At 32.6% G+C, this 23,801-nt stretch overlaps 1 protein-coding gene across 1 annotated transcript in view; it reads right to left on the bottom strand.

The window, feature by feature from the left end:
* The window catches only part of Liprin-alpha (PTPRF interacting protein alpha), a gene marked incomplete at its 5' end in the record, with an annotated part of 159,083 nt that overhangs the window by 56,481 nt on the left and 78,801 nt on the right, over nt 1-23,801 (bottom strand). The window contains 3 exons of the mRNA XM_088264993.1: nt 9,913-10,014; nt 18,900-18,955; nt 20,553-20,673. Of these exons, the coding sequence (XP_088121119.1) occupies nt 9,913-10,014; nt 18,900-18,955; nt 20,553-20,673 (279 nt within the window). The remainder of the gene's footprint in view (nt 1-9,912; nt 10,015-18,899; nt 18,956-20,552; nt 20,674-23,801) is intronic.

The following is a 23,801-nucleotide window of genomic DNA, read 5'->3' as shown; positions in this document are numbered from 1 at the left end:
GGATCACGGAGCCAGATAAATTAATTTCAGTTTTGTGATAAACAGGATCTCAATCTCTGGATAATAATTAAGGCCGAGATCTCGAACGCTCAAATCGCAACGCGGCCGCGCTGAGGGCTGGATGTTATTCTGCGCTCAATATTTTTTAGAATACATATTGGAATTATACTTTTTTTGAAAGAATATAGTTTTATATATTTTTAAACTCCTTGCGTTTCAATAACTTTTTTCTTTTCATAACTATATATTTATTTCGAGAAAAAACTTATTTTTCCAAAACAAAAACGTTGTTTTAAGATTTTTTTTAAAATTACATCAAATATTACCTGAGTTTAAAGAAAATTACGTTGCAATTTATCGTATATTGAGCCTTAAGCATAATTATAAAATATTCTCAATATTTTTAATATTTAAAGCATTTACTTTGTGGTTAATCATTTTTACTTATTTTTTTTACAAAAATGTTAATAATATTAGTATATAACCACTCACTGAGATTTTTATGTCTACCGGTTTCGAGACGTACCCGTCTCTTCGTCAGGATTGTCCTGACGAAGAGACGGGTACGTCTCGAAACCGGTAGACATAAAAATCTCGGTGAGTGGTTATTTACTAATATTATAAACATTTTTGTAAAAAAAAGTAATAATTATAAAATTTTCATATTAAATGTGAGTATAGATAGATTTATCACGTTTGCTCTAACGGGGGGGGAGGGGGTGTCCTAGTTTTCTAAAGCTCTATGACGTGTGAACAACAATATAAACATTGGTTCGGAGCCGCTAGCAGAGCATTTATTTGCCTAGAGGCCAACGATAGAAAATTAAAGTGCCTCAACTGAAAGCATGTAGAAGGATGATGTAAGATGAACTCACAAGATGTGTTCTATGATGTCGAAGTGAACTATGTATGTACAATATACGAGTAAACATTGGTTACCATTTTCCTAGGGGGCGAACACTAGTATAGTGTTCTATAATTTCAATATACAGGGTCATTCATTTTTCAGTTTCGAAAGAAAAGCTAAATAAAACACACACAGTGATACATTTTTTATGAATTATCTGGCTAACATGTATCTTTGATTATTGCCACATTTCGGGGGATTTCTCAGCCATAACTTGAGTAATGTTGGTTTTAAATGCATCTAGAGCTCGGAGATTATTCGCATAAACATGGTCCTTTGCATAGCCTTAGCCTTCAGCGTGTATAGTGCGCGAAAAGTGGCTACGTTTAAATCACCACTTTTATAGTAAGTTATAATAATTTCAAATCGTTGTTCATTTGTTGAACGATGCATAATCGTAAATGGCAAACATTCAACTAATACTTTGACACTTCATATGACAGTTGAGTTCGACAGGCGTCAAGTGCCAGCGTTTTCATCTTGAAACCACGAAATGAACAACCCTGTATATTTTGAATATTTAAATCAAGCACTGATTTGAGACTACCAAATTATTTATTTTATTTTAAAAAAAAAAAAGTGACAGTTGTTTCGCCGTGTTAGGGCATTTTCAAACTAATTTCAATATTTATTTGATTTCTTTAAGGCACATTTTATAAACTTTATTTTCCTTGCATAACCAATATTAAAAATCATTATAAAATAAATAAAACTGAAACTTCGTTTTAGCCACTTTTATCTGGGAACTATTTTTCCAAACCGTTTCGACAAGCTGGATAGGTATGTATCCTTCCTTGATGAAGACAAAGTGCTTGTTGAAACCGGTTAGAAATTTTATTACAAAATAAAATTTCAAGAAAATTCTGGCTGACGAAATGTTAAAAAAAAATCGCGATCAACATTGAACATCTTGAGATTAAGTCAGATATCTTCGATTATTTGCTGAAACAAGATATTATATTCGACGAATTGGTATGCAAAGACAAAATGTTTAAATAAAAATCGCGATCAACATTGAACATGTTGAGATTAAGTCAGATGTCTTTGATTATTTGCTGAAACAAGATATTATATTCGACGAATTGTTATGCAAAGACAAAATGTTTAAATAAAAATCGCGATCAACATTGAATATGTTGAGATTAAGTCAGATGTCTTTGATTATTTGCTGAAACAAGATATTATATTCGACGAATTGTTATGCAAAGACAAAATGTTTAAAAAAAATCGCGATCAACATTGAATATCTTGAGATTAAGTCAAATATCTTTGATTATTTGTTGAAACAAGATATTATATTCGACGATTTGTTATAATTACATACATATAGACGAAACAAAAGCTTTGTACGCGTATGTAGTCATATGACTTTAGTTACTTAAATTTAATCCTTAGTAAAATATCATTGTGGTAAATAAGAGAAGCCTGGAATATACTAACAAATCAATAAAGCTAACATCATATGGAATTTCAAGAAGGCATGCTTCCTTTATTGCGCTAATTAATCCCAAATTACAATATATTAAGTTAGTTCTCTCCACGATATGGTTAACGGGAATGCTTTCAAGATATGAATATTGTACAACGTAATATTTAAACTGTTGGCTACGCATAGCAACATTATGATTATATTATCTTATTTTAAAAATTGCTCAACTAGCACATTGATCCGCCAAAATTGCTGGAACGCGTATGTTTTAGGATTTCCAGTCGTATCACAAGGACAACTGACACCTTAGCGCTTCCTACGAGTAAAAAAAAACTCTAAACAAAGTTATTTTTTGACATCTCATCAAAGATGTATGGAAGTCTGGGCATTTACGGGGCTGACGACCGTCATAGGCTGGTTTAAGTAATCACTTTACACGCGTGTAACATTCACCAATTCTACCCATTATTGACAACCACACTACCCAAATTCTTGGAAGTTCTATATATATGAACCCATTTTGAAACAGTGTTCTTGAATCACTAGAACTTCACTTGAAACATCTATTGGTGAGATGAAAAGAAGGTTTTTATTGAGCAGAAACTCATTTATTAGTATGTGAAGTCCGAATCCTGGATTATAATCACACACATGAGAAACGCCAGAAAATGTCATTTTCATTTTTATCATTTTAGCTTATAATTTGACCAGTATTCTCTGGTAAAAGTTCCTATATTTATCGTTCATCAAAGTTGATCAACGATGAATATAGGAATTTTGTTTTACCAAAGAATACTGGTCAAATTATAAACTCAAATGATAAAAATGAAAATGTTTTTTTCTGGCGTTTCTCATGTGTGTGATTATAATGCAGGATTCGGACCTCACATACTAATAAAAGAGTTTCTGCTCAATAAAAAGCTTGTTTTCATCTCACCAATAGATGTTCTACTCGACATTGTCAGCACTGCGATCGCTTACATTGTAAGTCGACATTCATATCGTAGTGTGTCCCTATAGTCATATAATTTGTTTTTGACTTGAGCTTTGATCTTTCCCTTTTCCCCTTTTCCCCTTTTCCTCTCTCTCGTCCCTCTTCCAGGCATTTTTAATAACTTATATATGTTAATTTTTGTAACTGAAATAGTAAAAATATCTGTTTTGTGTTACTCGTTCACGTTAATGGATAACGTAACTGTTAAATTTCCAAATAAAGTAAAATTAATAAATATTTGATAATAACAGTATTATAAATAAAACTGGTCATAGATTACAAGTTAAATATCGATTACTGGAGCAGGTGGATACAGCAGCAAGCAGTTATTTTTTTTCAATGTATTTTTAGTCTACTTACTGACAAGTTTGAAAATAGAGCTTAGCATGGTCAAAAACTGTCAAACAACTGGATAACTAAGATTAATAACAAAAATTTTCCCTATAAAGCTGTGACAATGTTTTAACTTATAAAATACCAAATTATTATAACAAACACGAAAGCATAATCGACGCTATAATATTTTTCAGATTTCATAACATTTTCGATAAATTTCAAAATATTTTCAAAGGCTTCTCAGTTAGCGGGCTGAGTTATGGATAATATTATTCAAGGAACACAGAGCAAACATTGTGATGAAATGTTTACGGTGTGTAATCAAAAGTGTAAAATGCAAAGATAAGAAAGGGGAGTATTATAATATTAGGGGGAAAATTGGCGAATCCCACGAAAGTAGTAATATTATTTATCGGTCCCAGCATCACTCTAACTCAGTGGTTCTGAACCTTTTTGAACTCAGGCAGCACCTTTAAGCATAAGGAAAATTCGCGGTACACCAAAACTAATGATCCAAAAAAATACAAAGAAAACTTTTATAAAAAATAAAACAGATTACAGCAAGTAAAAAACAACATTAACTAAAAACAAAAGATGATTACTCCAATTAAACTTTTTGCGGCGAAAATTATTTAATGTGACACCTGAGCTTGTCGGCTTTTACAAATTTCAGCAATGTTAGGTCTGATATTTGATATAAATACTCTCATTTCCATCTAAAATGTCAAGCTAAGGTTCACAAATCAAGGGTCACAATCCTTTCCATGAACCTACCATTGATAGAGCACCGTCTGTATAAATCGCTACGCATAACACACATGATATTTCCAATTGTTCTAAGTATATAAAATTTTGGTTTTCATAATTTCGCGGATCACCAGTACTCCGCGGAGCACCAGTTAAGAGCCACTGCTCAACTCCTTCGCGCAATGCGAAGGACCGAATCAAAAGAAGACGTCAAATGGAAACAAATTTGACAATTCGTCGAGCTTTGGAGGGACGTCGCGTGGTGAATAAATCAAACACGACTGATCAATTCAGTGCGGTGATAAAAGGACCAAAGAAACGAGTGCGAGAGGCGAGAAAAATAACAAATCACATTGCAAACAGCCCTGATGTGAAATATTTTTCTCCGACAGTTTTCAGGAGCCGAGAGACAGTTCGCGGAATACATAATCACCGACATTAGCTTGACAAAAAGCACGCGAAAGAACGTGCCAATTTTAATTTGAAATTCCAGCGAATGTGATTTTTTTTCCAACGTCGAACGTGAAAACTCATTTCGCGAATGTATATACGGAAATTATTTTATTTAAACATATGACATACATGAGTCACATATGTTTATAATATTCCCGATGAATAATTTCCATTACTCGTTTTGGGACATGGGACAAGACTGAAAAACAAATAAAAAAGCACAGGGTAAAATGTAAAATATAAAGCAATAAAAGGTACCGTAAATAGTCATACAAAAAAATATAAGGTAAGAAGCACGTCAAAACAAAAAAATGAAAAAATATAACTAATCACTAACACAAATATCTTTCCATAATGTATTTTTTTCCGTTCATTCATTTTGGATCCCTGACTGGGTTCTTTTTAATATATCAGGCTTAACCAGCTGTTAATATGGGTATTGAAAATACATATTGTAAGGACCTTACTCCAAACTAATTTGTGTTTATCGGCTCCACATGTATGTATTTTATTATGTCCTCGTGTATTATAACGATGAATATAACTGTATGATAGATGTGCGAACGATGTATGATAGATGTGCGAATAGTGAAATAAGGAATGAATGCAAAGCTGAGATAAGCATTATCGATAAAATTAAGAAAGGTGTGTTGAGATGGTTTGGACATGTGGAACGAATGAGTGAGGAAAGAACGGTAAAACAAATTTATGAGGCGAATGTTAGTGGGAAAAGAAGCAGAGGAAGACCGAGAAAAACATGGCACGATCAGGTATGCCAAATACTTGAAAGTGGTCAGGTTAGGAGTCGTAACAATCGGCGGGTATGTATGAGGAGATGCATGAACGTGAACGTCTGCAAGGACAGAGTGGTGTGGCGCTCTATTCTCTCTGCCTACCCCTGCGGAGAAGCGGCGTGATGGTTAGTTAGTTAGTTAGTTAATATAACTGTCGAAAATCGTTATACAACAATAATACAATAAATGATTACTATCAGAGAGTAGGTTGCACACAATGTCAAGATCGACATATCTCCAAAATAAAGCCTGCCTCGTAACTCAAATAAAAAAATCATTATCCTAATAAAAGCATGTGAAAACACGTTAAGGCAAGCGATGTAAAAGCACTCACCACCGCGAGCACAGCAAACGGGCGATTTCGTATAAATCCAAAATAAATAAAAATAAATGAATTTTAAATCCAATTCAGCGGGGAGCGAACCAAAGTTCTGAATAAATAAAAGGGCAGAAAAAGGGAAACAAAGCGATGAAACGGGAGTCACTCCGCGCGTGTGGGGCGCGGACCAGACCGGGGAAGCTCGAACAACCCCGCCACCGGCTGCGACAGTGTCGTTAACATTTCCATCCAATTTGTTTACCGGCCGAATTGAAAGGAAAGTGCAGGCAGGGGAAAAGTGGAAAAAACTAAACACCGATATAGCTTTACCCGGATTGTGGTGATGAAGCCTTTACGGCTTTAAGGACAAGGATAAGCAAAAGTGATAAATTCCCAGAAGGGACGAGCGATTGTAGGTACTGCAAGACTCAAAGGTCGGCGTTTAACATTTGAACTCGAAAAAATTACTCACGATTTGGGCAAGGGCAAAAACGCAATATCCACAAAACAACACATTCACAAAGGTATCAAATTGTAAACGAAACAATTGTTTTTTGACACTTGAATATTACATTTAGTCCGCCTCCGTAGTGTAATGGTCAGCATGTTTAGCTACCGTGTTGTTTAGGTCAAGGGTTCGATTCCCAGGGGGGGGTCAAATTAACATAAGTGATTTTTTCACTTTAATATTTGTCACCCTGGACTGGCACCTGAATCGATCTGAAGCGATGAAGACCTGATCACCATTCCTTCATGTGTTAACGATAAAGATAACACTGCGTTTATATGATGCAGTGCCCTATGCACCATTGGGATGCGGATAAGGGTTTGAAGATATAACAGTTAAGAAAGCTACAGATGCTTCCATCTACGGGTTTGAATATAAACTAAATCATAAAGTATTATTTATAGATTTGGCGTTTAATTTTTAGAACTCCATTTTAATTAAATATATTAAATGTTAAAATCAAACACTGGTTTTTAGTGTCTACTTAATTGTATTTTATTGTTAAAAATATATAAAAAGTTATATTTATGACAATTATTTCCCTAATTATATTAGTATGAAAATTAAATACAATTTAATAAACTCTAAAAACCAGTGTTTGATTTTTACATTTAATATATAAAGCATAAAGCACCAATGCTTAAGTTTATATTTGAACCCGTAGATGGAAGCATCTGTAGCTTTCAAAACTAGTCATTAAAATATAATACGCAAGTGATAAAAAAAAGTGATTTATTTATAATTTAATCATGTCTTACCCAAGTAAATGCCGAAACAATAAATAACACAAAGGTATCGTCGTATTCAATCGATAAATCAATATTGCAGCTAGATATCAATTAGTGAAATGATCAGGTAACGTGATTTAATAAACGCATCTCGTTAATTTCATGAGCTGGCTGTAAATTAAACCAAACAGTAGCGTTGTCCGTATTAAATGTTTAATCAGGATTCTGTATAATTAAAACAGCTCGCTTTGAATAAATAAGCCATTTGAATGCGGTGGAAAACGCTAATAAAATTTTCTAACAGCCTCGGATGTAGAAATTGTTAAATTACCTGTGTTATTTGAAAGGAATACATTTAAATTTTCGACATTCTGAGGATAAGGGTTACAAAGAAGTAATGGTACTAGATGGATGGCGCTCGGTAATGTGCATTTGTTGACCCTAGAAGAGAAGTGACGATGTACGATACATTTTGCGAGCGTAGGGAAATTTGGAGTGCCCGGTCGTGTGAATATTGGCATCAGCATACCGAGGTCATGTACTCGAATGCAATATAGACTGTGTTATGTAACACTGTAGAATATATGTGACAATCTCTCTTTTGTAAATTTACCTTGTGCATATAAGCAGCGTACAAACAATAAAGGAAATAAAATAAAATTAAATAAAAATATAAAGACCGTGTTTTAGAGTGGGGTGCAGAATTTCACTCAGAAACTCCTCACAGTAAAGTAGGAAAAATCTAATTGCTTTTGTTGGAATCATACTATTTTATTAGATTTATGTTTTGTACTGTACATTTCTTGGTGGAACTGCATTTTATATAATAAAATAACAACTACATAGTTTTTTTTCCACACACATTGGAATATTCTACATACATAATTTTCCACAGATATTTATTTGTTATTTTACTATATCACATTGCTGTTTTTTTACAGATGAAAATACTAAAATACTAAAAATGTAATGCAGTACGCCATGCACCGTCTGATACGAAAAGAAAAGAAGAAGAATCTTACTTAACAAATGAATTATGTAAGACAATACTTTTGCAGTCTTGTATAATAACATAATACTATTATGCTGATGGAGTAATTAAGACATTTAGTATTTTAATTGATTCGGCGGTACAATCCAATTTTCATAAAATCCGTTTAAAATGAAAAACATCTGCGCAGTTTAAAAACCAAAGAGATGAATTTGTGCAAATGAAGGGGTAATATGCACCAAAGCCACTAGTTATTTTAATATATTCCGTTTATATACAAAAGATAATTCAATTATAAATATGAGAACTACACGGCCTTGGCTTTTTTTTTAAATAAGCCGGCTAATTTTTTAGCTTTGATCACTATTATCAGAAAAAAATAACTGGTCAAATTATAAGCTACAAATAAATAAAATCGTGTTATCCGGTGTTTCCCAGTACCGTAGAACGGGGCTTCTTGAACTTTGATGTGTTACTTGAGCCCAGTACAAAAAATATTTAGATCTGTATTTGGTCTACAATAATGAACGTATCGACATGATTCGTTGTTTCCCTGACAGGTGACACTCATTGTCACGATACGTCCTTTATTGTAGACCAAATACATATTTTTTTGTACTGGGCTCAAGTAACACATCAAAGATCAAGAAGCCCCGATCTACGGTATATAAAAAGAATCCAGGGTTTGGATCTTGCATATAAATAAAAGGGTCTGATAAATAAGAGCTTTTTTTCTATCCAACATAGATGACTGTTAATAATTTCACCAGTTAATTTATTTACCATATAATATCTGGATTATCTCTAATTAGGAGTCATTTTTAAAATTATTTTTCGACATCTCAGTGACTGTTAATCGTAGAACTGGTGAATGTTACACGTGTGTAAAGTGCACTTAACCAAGCCTAAGCCCTGTAAATATCTAGACTTCCGTATTATTCCTCATCTATGTTCAGATGTCAAAAAATAATGTAAAAATCGACTCCTAGTTGGAGATATTCTAGATTTGTATTAAATTATTTGTAGAACATGTGTTTGGGCACACTCAAAATGTTGTAAAAAGATAGTTTTGTTTTCGACTTCCCAGATTTCCGTATTCTTCCTCATCTATGTTCAGATGTCAAAACATAATGTAAAAATAGACTACTAATTGGAGATCATCAAGATTTGTATTACATTATTTATAGAACATGTGTTTGGGCACACTCAAAATGTTGTAAAAAGATAGTTTTGTTTTCGACTTCCCAGACTTCCGTATTCATCCTCATCCATGTTCAGATGTCAAAAAATAATGTGAAAATTGACTCCTAATTGGAGATAATCCAGATTTGTATTACATTATTTGTAGAACACGTGTTTGAACACACTCAACATTTTGTAAAAATATAGTTTTGTTTTCGACCGATAGTTTTTGGTCGATATTTAGCGGAAATCTGGAGTCGTGGAGTCGTTTGCTTTTGGGTGAGGTAAAAGTCTATAAAATTTTCAGGAGGTAGCGTCGGAGCGCGAGGAACTATGTTTTCAACAACTCCCTATTGGAAGTATCAAAGAGTTAAAGGAAAAGCGCGAGGGCTGAAGCGAACATTCTTTGTATCTCAGAGTCATAAACAATTCAACACTGTCAAGTACTCAGCGATGAAATTCTTTTGAAAACACTCCGAAATGTAAAAACAAAAACAAAGTTAATCTGTTCGGGAATTACTCACTCTTGTGTTGTTTCTTTCCGCCTTGAGTTCGGAGATCTCCTCTTCCCTCTCCAGCAGCTTCTCTCTGACGATGTTCAGCTCCTTCGTGAGTGTGGCGAACTCCTGTAACGAGGAAAGACAAAGCGGCCGTTAGTTCAGGGACATGGGATTTATTAACCGCAATAAACTATTTATTAGTCTTAAAAGGGTAGTCGTTAATATTTTCAGAACTCGAAATTGCCCGGCCGCGCTGGGGCAGCCGTGCAGTAAAGCAGCATAAACTCGCAGTAAAAGTGTACATTTTATCTAAGCGCGGCGCAAAATGTGAAACCTAATGAGGCCATTTATAATTTGGTGCGTTAATGAAATGACACATTTTTTAAATATTACCCAACCTGTCTGCTATGGTCTTACAACTGCGTCGAAATGAAACGTCTTTAAAGACTACAAGAATAATATGTATTTCTGAGACTATTCAGCATAGGGTAACAATTATTATTAGGGGTGGCAGTTTTAAAGTAAACCGATTCTCAACATTTTGAGAGCGTCCAAATAATTGTTCACAAATCCGAATTTTCTCCACTCATGTGAAAAACTATTTGGATATATTCAAAATGTTTTAAATAATAATTAAGGGAAATAACTGGTCAAATTGTAAGCTGCATGAAAAAAATTAATCATGTTTTCAAGCGTTTCCCAGTATGTAAAAATAATCCAGGATTCAAATCTTGGATACATCCAAATAAAAGCGTCTCTGCTGAATAAAAGCTTTCTCAACCCAACATAGATGGTCGTTGTAAACTCATATGTAATGTATTATGAGATTGATCAAATATGTATCTAGAAGTTTCGAAAATTTGAGTAGTGCGGTTGTAAGGTAGAATGGTGAATGATGCACGTATGTAAATATCTAAATTACTATATTCTTCGAGATGAAAAAGAGTATTGAGATGTCAAAAAGTATAAAAATAGCATCCAAATCGTTCATCTGAATGGAATCTTAAAGGTAAATCTGAAGATCTTTTCTTAAAGGTCGTATTTTTCTAAGAAATTATATTACGTTTTTCTGATATTTGTTACATTATGTGTTAAAGCGACAGTTGACAGTTATAAAATGAATACCGTGAACCGGAATTTTTCACCAATTATCTAAACTAAAAATCAAATAATAAGTGGTTTTATAAAAATGAGATCATAAAAATCTATATTATCCACTGACACTTCGTGATGGAATTGCATTTTTAATTTATTATTAGATTAAAACCAATATTTTTAGCTTTTCCACTTTTTTATTTGACCAGCGACCGGGTTTCGTCGTTACCGACGAAACCCGGTCGCTGGTCAAATAAAAAAGTGGAAAAGCTAAAAATATTGGTTTTAATCTAATAATAAATCATAAAAATCTTCTATTTTCAATTCTTATATCAAGTACCTACCTACCTACAAGAAAATAAATCATATCATTAATAACGAAATGGTACTTTAAAAAAAAGTCTTTAGTTGTTACTTTTAATAATCCAAATAACTTAGCTTCTTATTTTACCGAAAAAAAATTCGAAGACGTGGTTTGATTTACAACATCATCTTTAAAAGATGAAAAACGCATCCCCATATTTTGTTGACAGTTTGTGATGATTATGAATAGTTCGAAGACAGATTTCGAACTCCGGGTGGCATGACTGAAATTAAAAGATTTTAAGAATATCATAAATCAGAGACGGGAAATTAAACTCAAAAATTATAAAGAAAACTCACTCCATATATATTTTTGCGCAGAAACTCGCAGGCAAACGAACAGGTTAATCCTGACCATGGCAGTTTTAGTATTGTACAATACAATCACTAAACTGAGTAATAAAAAATAAGTTAAATTTGTGCAAGAATTAGCTTGTTTTATTAATCCATGTATCTGCGTCAAAATTTGTAAGTCACCAGCTATAATCGGCTACGCGTCGCTGTGACTCAGTATTGTTAAATGAAAAAAAACTAAAAAACACATATCTAATATCCATAATTTTACAATGCTTATGAAGTGATGAAAATAATAAAAATATATGAAAAATAATGCATCTAAAACAGTGAAAATGCTAACAGCAGCTGTAAAGGCACGCTGTCCGCCATGAGCAATGTAAAGTATTGCGTGTGTTGCTTTTAAGTAAACAGATGACGCTGCCATTTCCATAAACAAAGATGTTTAAATAAATATCTGACCCAGGTAAAAATACCTTTCACAGGATATTAGTACATGTGAAAACACGCACGTATTCGAATGCAGCATTGTTACGAAATTTCAAGCAATCGGTGAATAACTTTTGGAGATTTGAGATTTTGAACAAACTAACATTAACGTTTGTATTTTGTAGATAATATCTGATTGTTCCAATGGACAAATACATTGTGACACGATTAATCAAAATCGTAGGTTTTGTTTTAAAGCACTTTTGGTGATCGTGCCTCAAATGTCATTTTTCTTAGTGCTGTCGAAGTTCTGATAGATGTAATGATGAATTTCATACAATGCAGTACATAAAATGGATTATTGCATTCCTCTAACAAGAGAACTCGTGCACCAGATATTCTTGGCATGTTAAAAGACGGTCGTAAAGTTTTGAAAAGTATTTATCAATAATTTCACGAATGCAAGATAAAATCATTTATTTATTCCAGCTTTAATTATGCCGTAATCGAAACAGTTCAGAAAGATATAAAAAATATCATTAGTTTCACTTATTCTCGTAAAACGATTTTATAAGTAAATAGTTATAAAAAATAAAAATTAAGAAATGTTTTTTGAAGATACCTTATGGCATATTTTATAAAACTTTATAAAATAAAAGCTTGTTTTTAATTTACCTATATTTGTGGTACTTTTCTCCGACCGGTTTCGATAAGAACCTTGTCATCTTCAAACCGGTTGGAGAAAAATCCTACCAAAAATCAAAGTGGTTAAAAACAAAGTTTGTTTTATTTTATAACGTTTAGAAAAGTGTAGGGTTGTGGTCTTGAGTCAGAGTTTCTCGGTGCGAACCCACTCTACCACAATTTAATACCTATTTCTAATAATGAGCCGCTTAGGCTCATAGAATGATAGTATGAAATGGAAATATTTTTTAAAATAATATAAACACAAATATTTCTCTTTTATCAAAAAAAATCACATGTTCGCGCACTGCGAAAAAATCTAGAGCTGTTGGTGAAATCATAAATTTCGTTGGTGTATCAGTGGGTATTATTTATACTTGTGATTTCATTTTTAAAATCTGTATTAAGGAAATTTAAAAAAAGATTTATGGTTCCAAAGTGAATTGCCAGTGACAGAAAGCCATTTTGATTGTCAAAATACGTCGAAAATGTGGCAATAAACAAAAATTCTGACATCGTACTTATTTATGAATGCATGGGCAGGTGTATGAGAGGAAAATTTACTGAAATCAATAAATTCCATTAATTTTTGGCGGTATTCATTCTTCATCAACTTATTTTCATCAACGTATTTTTTTAACAGTACTTAGGACGTAATAAACACGAAAGGCTCCTGAAAAAAATACCACAGGAGATAATAAAATTGAAAATGAATCTTACAACCGTAAACTCGATTTTGATTCTAAAACTAACTAACTAACTAACCATCACGCCGCTTCCCGCAGAGGTAGACAGAAATAAAAGAATGCTACACCAATATGTCTTTGAAAACAATCTTCGCCTCTTCCACACTCATGTATCTCGTCGTACATATCCGTAGATTATTCCGACTCTTGACCTGACCACTTTATAATATTTGTAAATACTTGATCACGCCAAGTTTTTGTCGTTCTTCCTCTGCTTTTATTACCAATCACATTCGCCTCATAAATTTGTTTTACTTATCTTTCTTCACTCATCTCAACACACATTTTTGAATTTTATTGAAAATGCTTATCTGTCTTGCATTTTTTCCTTATATCACCATTCGAACATCTATCATACAACGTTTTGCCGCACATTCGCCCGTCTGAGTGAGTGCATTTTAACTGCATTCGGTCTGCTTTCATCCTTCTTCTGCCAAGTCTATGCAAAACTTTCATACATTAGAAGAATAAAAATATTATTAAAATGTTACTAAATAATAATAACTAAAGACGATAGTAAAATTGTGGAAATGAATCTGACAACTGTAAACTCGATTTTTACTCAAATCAGCTTAATGTGATAACGGCTGCACTATGGGCATACAAATGATGTTAACAGATTCTTCCTTTCCCAGAAAATAAATATAAGTGTACGTACCTACATCCCCCATTAACTAATGTTGTCTCCCATAAATGATTACTGCACATGTTAAAACTATTTATTTGTATATATTGTATAGATACATAAGGACTGTCAGTCCATTTAATCTTCACATTTCGCTCACTCCTTTCAAGAACGTCATAAATCAAAAAACTTGATTTTTCAGGAGAACGATTTTAAAGTTTAAAAATATAATACAATGTATTAAAAATAAATATCAAGCCACTTATTGAACATTTTACCGTGCAATTCATCTTTTTAGGTAAAACCTGAAGGTTTTTTCTCCATTTGAAAAATATTTAGTATTTAAAAAAAATAATCAAACAATACCTTTTCTTCAAAACGCAAAAACATTTTCTGCCCTGTGGCGGGTAAATATTGAGTTAAAAATATGCCTCTTTTGCTGGGATATAGTACATTTTTTGGGCATTCCGAAAACATGCACAACTGAAAATTGACGATTTTTGATTTATGACGTTCTTGAAAGGAGTGAGCGATTTGTTTGAAAATGCCATAACTAGGCAAAACGATTGTCAAAATATAATTTTTTTGTGTTTTTAAAAATAAAAAATACAACTTATTAGACTCAAAAAAACTGTGTTTGATTTAAAAATTAATACAAACAAAGAATCTACTGACGAACAACATGAATTTTTGGTCTTGATAAACAACATTATGTGATGAGCGACAGTGATGGTTTAAGCGAGTTAAAATTTAACATGTTCATTAATTAAAATTAATGTAAGTATCCAAAGAGCCTTACACAGACGAGACAATCTGATTATCCGAGCTGAAACATAAATAATTCAATGTTTGATGGATGTGATCTTAATGAGAATCTCAATTTTGATCAAATTATCAACATTTTCTCCCGACCAAACTGGAAGTATGAGGGGATGCTGAATTAGATTAGATTATCCACTGCTGTGTTCTACTGAAATATTCTATTGGAAAATGAAATTTTAAATGACTAGAGTGACTGAAGAACTTTTTAATACTCAATAACTTTAAAAATATAAAAAATTTAAATATTATTTTTTGACATCTAAACATAGATGAAGAAGAATATGGAAGTATAGGCAATTTATGGGGCTAACGACCGTCATAGGCTGGTTTAAGTAATCACTCCTCGCAGGGATAGGCAGAGAGAATAGAGCGCTACACCACTCTGTCCTTGCAAACATTCTTCGCCTCTTCCACGTTCATGCATCTCCTCATACATACCCGCCGATTGTTACGACTCCTAACCTGACCACTTCCAAGTATTTGTTAAAGTTCTATATATATATATATATATATATATATATATATATATATATATATATATATATATATATATGTATGTATATATATATATATATATATATATATATATATATATATATATATATATATATATATATATATATGTATGTATATATATATATATATATATATATATATATATATATATATATATATATATATATATATATATATATATATACACTTCTATATTCTTTTTCATCTATGTTGATATGTCAAAAAAATATAAATTACTCCTATAATTGGATATGAACCAGATTTGTGAACAAGTATTTGGACACACTCAAAGTGTTGTAAATTAAAAAGTAGTACCTAGCTTACCTCACTACCTACCCTAATTAATTCTCTGTGCACGCCACTGGTTGCAAGATACTGTTAAAGGTTGAACATAACATTAGTGAGTGTTAACATTTAGCGGGAATGGTAAATACAAGCGACAAGTTAACGTTATCTCCAGCAGCATTGCGGCAGTTAGCGCTTGTGCTGCTGAAACTATCTCCCTACTTAATTACGACTTCTCTTTATCTTCTTTGTTTCCACTTTTCACCTCCAAGTTTTATCGACTCTCGTAAAATTGTGTATGTAAACGCCTAGAAAATGTTGTTTTAAATATTTGGTAATCATATTCACAGGTACAAAAGGGGGGGCGAAACTCAAATATCGTCTTTACATCATGGAATTATTAAATTTCATTTTTATTTTAAGTTTTGGAAATTGCCACTATTTCTTAAAATCTAATGTGACAGGTGTTTCGATGCATTGATCGATCGTACGATACATCTTTTGCGAAAAAAATGCAGTTCCAACCAACCAGAACAAGAAAGCTTATCCATTTAATTATATCAGTAAACTTTATAAAATAAAACAACTTTGTTTAAACCACTTTTTTCCAACCAGTTTCAAACTAGAACCTTGTCATCCTCAGGGTTTATGTACTAATTCTAAAATATTGAAATACTCAAAGTTAGGTTATGGTTAATTACCTTTCCCTTACGATACCAAAAACTTTATAAACCCTGAGGATGACAAGGTTTTTGTCGAAACCGGTTGGAAAAAGTGTACCAATAATAAGTGGTTAAAACAAAGTTGTTTTATTTTATAAAGTTTATAAAATGTGCCACAAAGTATCTGCAAAAAACATTCAAGAAATAATATCAGTAAACCCCATAAGCTCTTACTTAATACGGCAGCATTGATCTAGTTCTATGTCCATAGGCTTTATATCATATATTTATTATAGAGAACTTCAACAGCTGTAAATATTCGTACATTTGAAAAACACAGAACAGGGGGATAATTATAAAAAAATTACACTAACCCAATAAAAAGGCATGTCAGTAAATAACAGGCTTTGATATAAAAATCGTAAATACATAAAAGGCAATTATTTTGCACATTTCAAACGAAAATATCTATTAAATAATGTTTTAATGTCATCGTTATATGAATCGAGCACTTAAACGCGCTAGAGACGAACGCTTTTCAAAGTGTTTACATTTCGAAGCAAACAGCGTTACCTACAACAAAAAACTGACTTTTATTTAAATTCAAATTAGCCGAAAAATCGTTTTTGAAAGCGAAACGCGTCCCGTGGATGTCACAATAAATAAAATCACAGGCGGAACCCAGAGCCGGCCGTAAAGGGAACAAATAATTCAAAGTCATAATTGAAAGTATCCGTGGAATTTACTATTTTTGTTGCTTAAGGCTTAAATGGGAATGCATTTTAATGTCGAGTGTAACCCCTAAATTATGACACGCGTTTCAATGATCATTATCAAAGAATATAATCAAACAGGCTTAATTAGATAATTCTTATATTGTGATTAGGAAGGAAGCTAGGAGTGTAATAGGACAGAAGAGTGTGACATCAAATCCTCTCTGCCTACCTCTACAGAGAAACGGCTTGATAGTAGTGGTGGTGGTAGTAATAGTAATGCTAAAAAATATAAAAATTTCTCCAAACATTTTCTGCATTCAATTTTTTTATATTTCATGATTTCAAAATAATTTTTAAAAAACATCTAGAATATTTCTGTATAAAAAAGAGGGTGATCACGCTTGCTAAGCTTATGTTTGTAGTCATTTAATTTTTTTCAAAAATTATAATTATTTATGTAATATTTTAAGTATTTTACACATAGTACCTAAGTCGTCACTCAAAATCTATTGAATAAAAACCCGATGGATAGTTTAAATTCACAAATGTAACGCGCCAGGATAGCCAACTAATTTATTTTATTCCTAAATAATAAATATAATAATCTAATTCGTATAACGTGATTGAAAATAAATTGAACCCAACTGGAAAATAATTGAAAATATAATAAAATTCTCACAATAACGATAATATTCTCTAAACGCTAAGCCTTAAAAGCTTTAAAAAGTTTGCGAAACCAGACGGAAAAATAAACACGTAGCAGAGCTAAAAAGGGTTATTTTTATTGGGACATATGCGAGGTAGGTTCTAGTTGCCTCATTTTATATCCCTTTGAAGTCCTTATGAGGCAGATTTAGCATGTTTTCAACTAGATAAATATAAGTAAGGCCTTTTTCCAATTCTTGCCTAATTTTATTGATTTAAGTAACCGTCACTCGAGTCTAGAAAAACACGTTAAAGAAAAAGATAGAATATTTTCATCGTTGATCAAGTCGGGTTATAGTCCCGTGGTCAGTGCCGCGAACTCTGTGTCAGAGATTCTAGGTTCGACCCCCACCTCTGCCAAATCCGGATTCCTTCATAAAAAACTGAACAATTTTCATAAAATAATAAGCGTAGTATACTATGAAATAGAAAAAAAAATGTGAAAAAATATCTGTTCAGTAATTGATTCGTCAGTAACTTTGTGTTGAAATCTATCCATTTTTAATTTAAGCTTTACTTTGCAAATACCACTATTTAGTGAAATTTATTGTGACACTTGTTTAGATGCATTTCGCATCATAACGGTGTTTGAAAATGATGCGGAATGCATGGAAACATGTGTCACAATATATTTTAAGAAATAGTGGTATTTACCAAGTAAAATAATTTAAAAAAAAAACAACTTATTGATACATTTTTGTCATCGAATTTTTAATCAGACAAACTGTGAGAAGCGTTATATGCATTTTGATATATGCAAAATCTGAATACGGCCACAAATACAAAGTTTGTGAAAAAAATAATCATAAAAAAATCATGAGTTTAAGGACGCACGTGTTACGTGTTGGGCTACGAGGCATGAGCGTTAGTTTTAATACTACGTTAGTGTCTAGCAGCGGTGGAGGGTTAGGGGGATCGATTGGTGGCAAGAGGGGAGGCAAACTCTTTACGGGGTGTCTACTGCTCAGTGGGGGGGAGGTGAAGCCCTATCATGTTTCATTTCTATTCACGTGTTGCAAAGAAAGGGAAATAAATATAAGATTTCCACCAAGAAACATCGCATTATTACGAGGTACGCTTTTAGGGAGCCATTTTCTCGGAATATTTTATCGGTTTTGCGGTCAGCTGTGAAAAGGAATCGCACCAAATATGATAATATTCCTTCTAAAGTAACATAACTTTTCATATGGGCAATTCAATAAGATACAAGGGAAAGCGAGTTAATAATGAAATTAGAAAATAAACAACAAAAAGTCTTTCAAATTTTACCCTAAAAATACTTCTCATGATTGATGACGATAGATTCATTAAATTGATCGATTTAAAATACGTAGAAGGCTTTACATTTTTTTAATAAACAGAATGTTAGAAAATTTAATATTATATGAGATCCAAAACCTTCACATACATTACATATATTTTTTCCTTAAATTTTCGTTAACGGAGATGTGAAGCAATAAACGCATCCCAATAGTAAAAAAAAGGTTTCCAGCATAAAAATAATCTATAAAAACAGCACCTAAATCGTTCATCTGTCCGGAAATACGTAAAAAATATTTTCTTAAAGATTGTATTTTTCTCAGAAATTATATTACGTTTTTCTGATGTTTGTTATATTGTGTATAAAAGCGACAGTCGACAGTTATCAAATAAATACCGCGTACCGGAAATTTAATCAAATGTAAGAAAACTTACACTGTTTGTTTTTCAGACGAAAGTTCTCGCTTTGTATAATATTTGAAATTATATCGGTACGCTATTGTGGGAAGAAACTTCAAGAATTTATTCTTGAAGTTTATAAAAGGGCATCTCGCAACGTATGATTTTTATACATATTTCTCTTACCACAAACTCCTTAACTTACGAATAATATATTTAAAAGTAAGATTCAAAAGATATTATCGCGAATAAAATTTCATTAACGAACTACTATTGAAAACCAAAAATTAAAAAGACTTTTAGATATTTACAGTATGAAAACATTAAAATTAAAAAAAAAACATATAGATTTTATATTGAAATCTCAACAAAGATGAAGAATGTGAAAATCTGGGTATTTAAAGGGTTTTCATAGATTAGTGTAAGTAATCACTTTATACACGTGTAACATTCACTATTCTACCCATGATTGATAACAACACTTATGGAATTCCGGAAGTTGTAAATATCCTATAATTGACGCGTTCTTTCAAATGTGAACTTTCGGCACCATCTTTTGTGCTGAATAAGCTTTTTATTTAGCAGAGACCTTCGTGAAATGTATGTAAGATTTTTCTCTAGCTATAAGTACAATAGTAAGTAATAAGTACTTTTGGAAATTACAGTTTACTTTGAATTTTAAAAAAAAAGTATAAACCAAGTAAAAACTTAAATTAAAAATGGATAGATTTTACCACAAAGTGACTGCCGAATCAATTCATGAAAGTAATAGGTGTATTTATATTTGATTCACCGTGGGTAACATTTTCCCTTAATTTTTATAAATAAATATATAAATATATTGTAAGTAAAGAGTTCACGGTAAAATAAATATCTACGAAAATACTGCGTTTCAAACCCCCGGTAAACGTAGCTATGCAGTTGTTGCATATTTTATTTCCAACGCCGCAATCGAACGGGAAAAGAAAGAGATCCCGAACGGGAGTGTTAAATACGGGGTTAAAAGGTATACAAAAAGTGCACGGAGCAAAAATGACGCTGTACGTCAAAGGGTACTATTCACTCGGGGGTGAGTGGCGCAGAGAGGGGTCGAGTGGCACGTACGAGAGAGTGTCTTTACGGCCGGGTCCCTGCTCCAGTAGCTGCCCCGAGTGCGCGGAGACCTTGCGAAGCGACGGAAGGAACTGCTCAATAAGTCATGAATGAAACCGGGTCACAGGAGACCCGCGTAAGGGTAACAATGTCAAAGAATAAATAATATATTTTCACTAGTACAATAATAATTATTTTCATAGTGCAAAACTATAGTAATACCCCGCTTAACGCCTCCCCTATTTACGCTGTTCCGCTATAACACTGTTTTAATAGCGCAGTTCACCGAGGATCCGAGAAATGAAATCTTTTACTCGGGGATTTCCTAATATTTATTTGGTCGCGTGTCGACTCCCCATCAGTTTATATTCGTACCGTTTCGGTCGTGTGTAAGGTATGTGCATTCCCAATAAGTTTATATAAGTATGTACTAAAATAATATTTTGTCGTTTAAAACGCATAAGTTTTTTTATATAAAATCGCGATGATTTTGCGTACAAAAATGGCAGATATTATGGATATTCTCAGACCTAAGAAACGAAATTCACAAAGTATTATTTATTTAGATAGGCAATTTAGCCGATGGGATTCTACTTGAAACGACGAATAGAAGTTATTATTGATTTGATTAATTACAAATACATACAAACCTTTACATATGTATATATATATATATATATATATATATATATATATATATATATATATATATATATATATATATATATATACACAGTGGGTGGCCAAATTATTAGGGACACTTATCCTTTTTTGTAATTTTCAAGTTGAAATGAATTTTATGATCAAATAAATGTGTTCTAATTAAAAAATATTATTTATTTTTGTTGCTGGTATCATAATTATTGTTTTTAAGACGTAGCAATGCTGCAAAATATCAAAAAAGTAAATTTTTTTCTCATTTTAGTGTTAATTAGAGAAAAATGGTGTTGGTGTGAGCTCAGTTAAATTTTTTTTTAACCATTTTCCTGTATGTTTTTTGAGTCCAAGACTATAAAAAATTAAGTATTGTTTAATAATTTATTAGTTTTGCTAATTTAACAAGTTAATTTCAATTAATTTTTAATTAAAATTCAATTTAGTTTGAATTGAACCTTAATATTCTAAATTTAAGTATGGGCAAGTCTTTAGACATATCTCCAAGAAAATGTAGGGAAGTACCAACCTAACTACTTCATTCCACATATTTCTAAAGAGAGATAGCAGCACTCACAGGTATTTTGAAGTCAGGAGTCAACCGGATAAAAAGAAAAATTCATAAAAACCCACCTCTAGAAGCAGCCCGCGTCTGAAAAATTTTCAGAAAAACGATCACCACTCCGCGTGGTCACCGTAAAATCAGGGACATTTATTTCCAAAATCGTAAAACGTGTGTTGATTGTCTACTACGTTGATAAGCGATGTAGGAATCAACGCCTCCAAAATGACAGTTTGGAGACGGTTAGTCGAAGTAAATCTAATTGGTTGACGTCCAACCAAAAAACTACGCCTGACTGAGGCCATGAAGAAAAAACGACTCTTATGGGCCAGAGCACTCCGGAATATGACTGTTTCGGATTGGAATCGAGTATTTATGACTTACATTTGTATAATAAAATAAGAAGATAATAAAAAATACACATTTTTGCAATCATGGTAATACTTTATAGGTCTGCTTCTAAGAAGAGTCAACATTTAAAATTTTGGTGGGAAAAACTAAATTCGTCCGACGGGGCCCAGGAGAAAAATTCCACCCGGACTGCCTGGTAAAGAGGGCTAAAAACACCCTGTTAGCATGATGTTGTGGTCCATGATCTCATTTTAGGGTATGGGACGCCTCCATATCATGGAAGCGACCATGAGGCAAGACCAGTACCAGCGAGTACTGAAAAGTCGGCTCCAGCCGAGGCTAAGGAATGGTTCCCTGGTGATGATGAGTATGTGTTTATGCATGAATTTGTACCGTGTCATAAAACCAGGAGTGTTACCGCATTCCTGGCTGAAAAAAACGTCTGTTGAGTATGTGTTTTGCCTTGCCCGGACAATTTGCTGGATATGAACCCCATTGAAAACATTTGGAGGCTAACGAAACGGGAAATTGCTAAAAAGTCATCACCACCAAGCGGTTACTGATAAAAAACTCTTTTCAGAGTATGGCATGGTAACCCTAATCTTCGGCACAGTATAAAAATCTGCATAGAAAGCATGCCCCGACGTTTGGAAGTTGTAATCGCAGCAAAGGGTGTTATTACTAAATATTACGGTTTTTTCTGAAATTTTTGAATAGTCGCTTTTTATGATAAAAATTAATTACTTTTATTAAATGTTTGATAACATTGTTTCTAAATTCTAAATAAAGCACCCCAATCAATAAAAAAATAATTAAAAAACCTAATTGTTTGCTCATTAAATTCATTTGAACATGAAAATTACAGGAAATTCGAAGTGTCCCTAATAATTTGGCCACCCACTGTATATATATATATATATATATATATATATATATATATATATATATATATATATATATATATATATATATATATGTGTGTGTGTGTGTGTGTGTGTGTGTGTGTATATATAAACGCGGGAGATAATATTATATTAAATATTAGTTGGCATAAATCTAGATAAAGTGAGAAAACGAGGATTAATAATTATGAGAGCTGAAGCTGGTCGGATTTTCATGTCATTTATGACTGGAATATAATATGGGTTAAGCGACGGTTTAGCTTGTGAACTTGAGAAGCCCACTCGAGGGACTGGGAGTAATGGGAAACTCACTCGCCCTATCCTGAAATGCCTCCAACTGGCTGAGAACGTTGGAACATTACCAGGACTGGTTAAATATACGATTATAAGGATCGTTTCATAGGGCTGGTATGAAACTATGCAATGATGCCACAATTTATTTGGCAACTAAGCAGTTATCACATGTCATTAATCAAACTCGATGCATTGATCCGATTTGAAAGGTTTTTGAAGCGAATAAGGTAGCAGTCCTATCTTTAAGATAGAGAGCCATCTCACAAATCGACCATCAACGTGGATACGAACTCAATGACAAAAAAATGTACTCGTAATGCTTTTTACTTTTATGGATTTTATTTGTACTAATTTCAGTTTCGTTTAAATCAATTCAACAATGTTAGCAACCATATATATATATTATCAGATAAGCTCTAAAATGTGGGTACAAGTTGCGAGTTTTAAAATTTCACGC

The sequence above is a fragment of the Brachycentrus maculatus genome, unplaced genomic scaffold (assembly GCF_059751285.1).
Source record: "Brachycentrus maculatus isolate JH-2025_06_01 unplaced genomic scaffold, ASM5975128v1 h1tg000241l, whole genome shotgun sequence".
Classification (NCBI taxonomy): Eukaryota; Metazoa; Arthropoda; class Insecta; order Trichoptera; family Brachycentridae; genus Brachycentrus; species Brachycentrus maculatus.
This window is presented reverse-complemented; position numbering and strand designations above follow the sequence as displayed.